This window comes from Pipistrellus hanaki, assembly GCF_964339955.1.
Source record: "Pipistrellus hanaki genome assembly, chromosome: 3".
Taxonomy (NCBI): Eukaryota; Metazoa; Chordata; class Mammalia; order Chiroptera; family Vespertilionidae; genus Pipistrellus; species Pipistrellus hanaki.
The window spans coordinates 6042030-6048029 of NC_140505.1; the positions used below are offsets into that span (position 1 = coordinate 6042030).

General features: G+C 49.0%; 1 protein-coding gene across 2 annotated transcripts in view; it reads left to right on the plus strand.

Annotated features, from left to right (window-relative positions):
* The window catches only part of TRAPPC11 (trafficking protein particle complex subunit 11), a 34050-nt gene extending 28487 nt beyond the window's left edge, over positions 1-5563 (plus strand). Inside the window, exons 27-30 of one of the 2 annotated variants that reach the window (XM_084877743.1) lie at positions 540-631; positions 1760-1893; positions 3232-3399; positions 4722-5563. In XM_084877743.1, the coding sequence (XP_084733869.1) occupies positions 540-631; positions 1760-1893; positions 3232-3399; positions 4722-4766 (439 nt within the window). In that variant the 3' untranslated portion in view covers positions 4767-5563. The remainder of the gene's footprint in view (positions 1-539; positions 632-1759; positions 1894-3231; positions 3400-4721) is intronic. The other variant, XM_084877744.1, reaches the window with a different exon arrangement.
* The last annotated feature ends 437 nt before the right edge of the window (positions 5564-6000 follow it).

Here is a 6000-nt window from a genome sequence, read left to right on the forward strand (position 1 = left end):
CAGTCCCCGAAGGAGGGGAGCCATGGCTGTCACTGCCCGGGTCACACCCACGAAGATCAGAAAGGGCCATGCACTTCTGTCAGCGTCTCGTCCCCATCTGTGACCTGCGTGCTGAGGGAGTCTTACCGAACTACTTCTGATACCTGGGCCATTGACACGTTAGGAGAAGCTGCCCTTATTTGCAGTTAGCAGGATTGCCTACATAGAACACCCAGGGGAGTCAACACTTTGTTAGAATTGTAAGAGTCCTGGCGAGGGGGCTGGGTTTAACGGCAGTGTACAGGATAATTGGATTTCTGCACGGCAGGAATAAACCTAGCCAGCCGGGGCGTGTCCATGTCCCTTAGCCAGCCGGTGCGTGTCCGTGGTCCTTAGCCAGCCGGTGCGTGTCCATGTCCCTTAGCCAGCCGGTGCGTGTCCATGTCCCTTAGCCAGCCGGGGCGTGTCCGTGTCCCTTAGCCAGCCGGTGCGTGTCCGTGTCCCTGTTGCGATGGATTGACTTTGCACGTGACGTGTGACTGAGGTGCCCTTCTCCGCAGGACCTCGGCCGCGGACGGCCTCCCCGCCATCAGCACCGTCATCACCCTGCCACACGTGATCGTGGAAAACATCCCCCTGCACGTGAGCGCAGGTAATGCTTCCAGGCTCGCGGGAAGAGGAACCGAGAAGAACGGTGTTTCAGCTGCTAAGATTTTAAGAATCTTCTGATTGTGAAAAGTACCTGACATTTACCCAAGTAGGCTGTGACCAGTCTCGTTTCATGTGCCTCTGCACACTCCTCTCCCCCATCACTTTATCATCTCATCTCCAAATAGTTCAGAGTGTATCTGTAATATTAGTGGTTATTTTTCTAAACCTAATCAGAATACCATTATCATGACTTTAAAATGGGCAGAGTTGTCTTAATATTATTGAATTCCAGTGCTGAAATCTCCCTAGTCCGCTCTGAACGCTCCTTATTGTCCTGAGGTTTCTGTGGATCTGGGCAGCTGGCCAACTCCCTCTGTCCCCGGGGCCATCGCCTTCTGTGTGTTTCCTGAGGGACCGAGTCCCTGTCCTGTGGGGCTTGCTGCAGGCTGGATAGCATTTGCTGATTGCACTGCATCACTGCTAGTGTGTCTGTCCTGTAAATTGGTAGCTCGATCTGTAGGCGTGGTCAGATTCAGGTTCAAGTTTGGGGCAGGAATACTTCACCGTCCGTGACATGTGCTCTCGTCAGTGGCACGGGGTGTCCGCCATCCCCTTTTGAACCATGGTAGATTTAAAAATTATTCCTAACATATAATGCAGCTCCTGACAGCCAACACCCTTTCTAAGTCAGTCACTTTTTTATTTTTTATTTTTTTATTTTATTGACATTTTACAGAGAGGAAGGGAGAGAGAGAGAGAACTAGAAACGTCAATGAGAGAGAAACATCGACCAGCTGCCTCTTGCACACCCCCTACCGGGGATGTGCCCGCAACCAAGGCACATGCCCTTGACTGGAATCGAACCTGGGACCCTTCAGTCCTTAGACCGACGCTCTATCACTGAGCCAAACCGGTTTCGGCTAAGTCACTTTCAAAGGAGATTTGGAGTCATCTGGCCTGTTTTTTCACAGTCCCGAGGCCTTTTTCAGTCAGGAAGTTTTGTTTAGCGGGAGCGCAGGGATACCGTTAGTTTAAAATAGCCGTGCATTGCAGAAGGAGATTCGTTTGCCAGAAGGACCCGCAGGTGGTGGGCTGTTTGCTAACCGAGAGGATCGTGTCCTCCCTGCAGACCTGCCGTCGTTCGGCCGTGTCAGAGAGTCGCTGCCTGTCCGGTACCACCTGCAGAACAAGACCAGCCTGGTGCAGGACCTGGAGGTCTCCGTGGAGCCCAGCGACGCCTTCATGTTCTCGGGCCTGAAGCAGGTAGCGGTCCCTCTCGGGATGCTCCGGAGGCCCCGGGTGTGGCAGGGGAGGGAGAGCTGTGCGCGTGCGCGGGCCGGACTGCCTGTGGCCCTGGGATTCCGATGGAGTGAGGTCAGGAACTTCTGTGGATGGAGCCCGTTGTTACAGAGTGGAATCAGTGGCCAGGCCTGTCCACATTGAGATCGCATGCACAGGTCCTTTATCCTTGAAGCAAGAGTTCACAAATCCTTGGGCTGTGTAATGGAATTCCTGAAAATCTAGATTGCCCTTAGTTACTGAGTGTGTGTGTGTGTGTGTGTGTGTGTATCTGTGTCTGTCTGTCTGTCTGTTTTTTTTTGAGGCCTGGAGGCATGATTGCCTATGTTAAAAGCCTAATTCTCTTCAGCTCTGTCAGTGCAGTGTCTCAGGGATTTTGTTGTCAGTAAGTACTTATTAATAGAACATAACCAGAGGAACACCTGTATCATAACTCCTCGATGCACATACCCTGACTAGTCATCTGTGCCCTGTGTATGCAAAATAGAGCTGTACACGATGCATGCTCTAATTCATACACTAATTTAAACTGTTACATGTTATGACCTTAGCTCTGTATGTTGGTGCACATGTGTATATATCACCTGTGGCATGAACCTGTATGCAAATGAGTAAGCTTTTCTTGAGTGTCTTTTCCCCCTGAAATTACTCACCTTAACACAAAGGTAAAATCCCTGAAGGAAAACACAAGAAACTACTAGTGTGTCTTATGTGGACATCATGTTTACAGGGACGCTTTTCTGTAAATTACCCTTACCCTCTGTGACTGTGGACGCTACCTGGCCTACGACACGAATATATCGCTCCGTCAGGTGTGCTCAGTTTTAAGCTGGTACAGTTGCCTTTTAGGTCTTGGTAGAATAGAAATCATGTGCATATTTTTAAATATGTTTTTATTGATTTCAGACAGATGAAGGGAGAGGGAGAGCGAGATTGAAACACCAATGAGTGATGTGAGAGAATCATTGATCGGCCGCCTCCTGCATGCCCCCTACTGGGGTTTGAGCCTGCAACCCGGGCATGTGCCCTGACCCAGAATCCAGCTGGGGACCTCTCTGTGCATTGGTCGATGCTCCGCTACTGAGCCACACCTGCCGGGCTCATGCACATATGCTTTACACACGTATTATCCGTGTGGTACTAATTCAGCCTTACCTTTTGGAATCTGTGGAAGATGGAATAGGAGAGAGAAAATATTCACCAGCGAGATTTGGGTGTCCAGACATCGGTGAATATTCTAGGGGTGACAACAAAGGTCTTGCAGGTCTGTGTATTGATTATCTGTGACACTGTGCGATTTAGATTCGATTACGGATCCTGCCGGGCACCGAGCAGGAAATGTTATACAACTTCTACCCTCTCATGGCCGGATACCAGCAGCTGCCGTCTCTGCACATCAGCGTGCCCAGGTTTCCCAGCTTCACCAGCCAGCTGCTCCGGCGCTTCATTCCCACCAGTATCTTTGTCAAGGTGAGGCCCGCACGGCTCCTGCCCCTTACACACACCGTCTTGAAAACAAACAAAAGATTTTTTTTTCTTGTAAATATCGCTAAATAATAGCTTCAGACTAACAGTGATGGTTTTGATTTTTACCCTAAGAATTTGGCAGTATTGCTATTCATTTCTATGAAGTTACTATATTTATAGAATCTAATTTAAAAAAATGTTTATTCCCTTAGGTAAATGATTTACCTTTATACTATCCTTAAATGTGCCTTTTCTTTGGCTTTCACAAAGTGTGTTTTTAAATGATAGTTAATTTGTAACTAATTTTTAATCAAAATGGGTTCACTTTTAAAATATGATCACCAAATTCTCCTATTTCTCTCAGTTTTAAGTGTGTAATACCGAATTGGAGTCTTTTTTTTAATTGAGTTTATTGGGTGACATCGGTTAATAAAGTTATATAGGTCGGGTCTTTTCTGGAAATGGGCACCTGTTGGGCACTACACTGTGGTTTAATGTTCTGATTTGCTCCAGGTTCCTGCAGGAGAGAACTATGGGGTGGGCCTGGTGTGTGACAGTGAGGTGGCCACACGGGTGGGTCGTGTGGCTCGGCACCTGAAGCCGAGGCTGCCCCCAGATAGTGTGCAGATGCTCTCAGTGTGTGAGCTCCTCTCTTCTCCATCAGTGCCCGTTGGGAATGGCAGGTTCCACTGCACAGCCTCCTTTTTGCTGCCTGTCAGGTTTCGGGGAAGTGGGCCGTGTTTCTGTTACCTGGGACTTGGTAAATTACTGACCAGTTTCTGCTCATGTGTCCTTCACAATTGTCCTAGCTTTTATCTTTCTAGGTTTCACACTTTTTTGCATCTGCAGAAAAATTACTTTATTAACCCTTCCAAGCTTCTGTCCTATTCCATGCCTTAGATTGTTTAAAACAAAACCGGAAAGCCATGTGCATGATTTTAGATCTCTAGTGTCTAGTTTTAGATTCACCACGAAATTGAGAGGAAGTTAGAGATTTCCCACATACCCTCTGCCCCACCAACAGTGCTGATAGATCGGCAGTGGCCCTAAAATACCAGGTGGCTGAGGTGGGGTCCGGTGGTGGAGGTGCCTGATCAGCGGGGGGTGTCTCCAGGGTCAGCAGGAACAGGGACCTAGCATGTTGTTCCCGACCTCAGGTTCAAGTGAAGAAAAGCCGAGGTCAAAGGCAGATACCTTTTATTTTGGTCCTCGCACATGTCTGTACTGTTTTTGTGAATAGTTCCAAGAATTTAAAAATCTCTTCAATTAAGAGAGCTGACGGGTCACCATCACCCTGTAAACCATCTTGTTCTCCCTCTTTGAAGCCACAGGGCCGGCTCGGGGACGACGCCTCCATCGCGGCTGCGTGAGGGTCACGCCGGGCCGGGCCGGGCCGCGCCGCGCCCGCGGACGCTGGACAGAGCTCCCTGAGGCTTCACTCCCAGCTGAGCATCGATGGTGGGGAACGTTAGTCTTTATTTTTTAATGGATGTTATACCAACTCTTCAGAGGCACTCGTGCATAAGAGATTAGCAAACCTGTCCTCTGTATAGTTTCACTAATAAAACTTTGCAATCTGTCAGTGTGGCGTGACAGCGGTCAGACCATTGTTGAAAGGCATTGGCGAATAGTAAATTCTTCCCAATGGACATGACATGCCTGTGCAGTGTCAGGAAATGCAGCCCCCACAGGAGTGGATGGGAGGGGAACTCCCATCCCCACAGCCCTCGGGGATCACCCAGGTTGTCATCCTCACAAGCCAGAGCGTGCTCCCGGCGCGGACCCAGAACTGAGGCTTCCGGCAGCTCCGGGCAGAGCAGTCTAACTGTCCTGTCAGAGGCTCATCTGGGGTGGGTTTGTGTCTGTGTTATTAAGACTCTAACCTGTAAGGGCCCAGACTGCAAGGACCTGACCGGCAGCATAATTCCCTAACCAGAAAAGGTTTTAAAAGATTCAGGGCCTAAATAAGAGCTTCCTGTTATGTTGTGCAGTTTAAAAACAACCATGTAGATTCTTGAAAATTAATGTAAATAAAAATCACATTGTGAAATCTCTGTGTTTAAATATTTTAATTTAAAATGACCGATGTCCTGGAAATGTTGATTATTTAAACTTGTGGGGGTTGTAAAAAGGCAGTGGTGCTGTAAATAAACGTGTTCTCTTTCAACGCGCCTGCGTGTCTCTCTCATTCACTTTGGGCTCAGTCCCGATGGCGGTGCCCCGGAGCCCGGGCGCCAGCGTTACGGAGAGGGGACCGCCGCTGGCAGTGGCTGGGTCTCTTGAAGGGAAGAGTCTTGACTTTGGCTTGAACGAGTCCCATGTTACAGCTCCACCCACAACGTTAAAAGTCTTCCAGTTGTTGCCCTAGTTGGTTTTGCTCAATGGATGGAGTGTCGGCCTGTGGACTAAAGGGTCCGATTCCAGCCAAGGGCACATGCCTGGGTTGCGGGCTCGATCCTCGGTGGGGGCCATGTAGGAGGCAGCCGATCAATGATTCTCTCTCATCAATGATGTTTCTATCTCTCCCTCTCCCTTCCTCTCTGAAATCAATAAAAATAAAAATAAAGTCTTCCAGCAGAAAACCGGTTTGGCTCTGGATAAAGC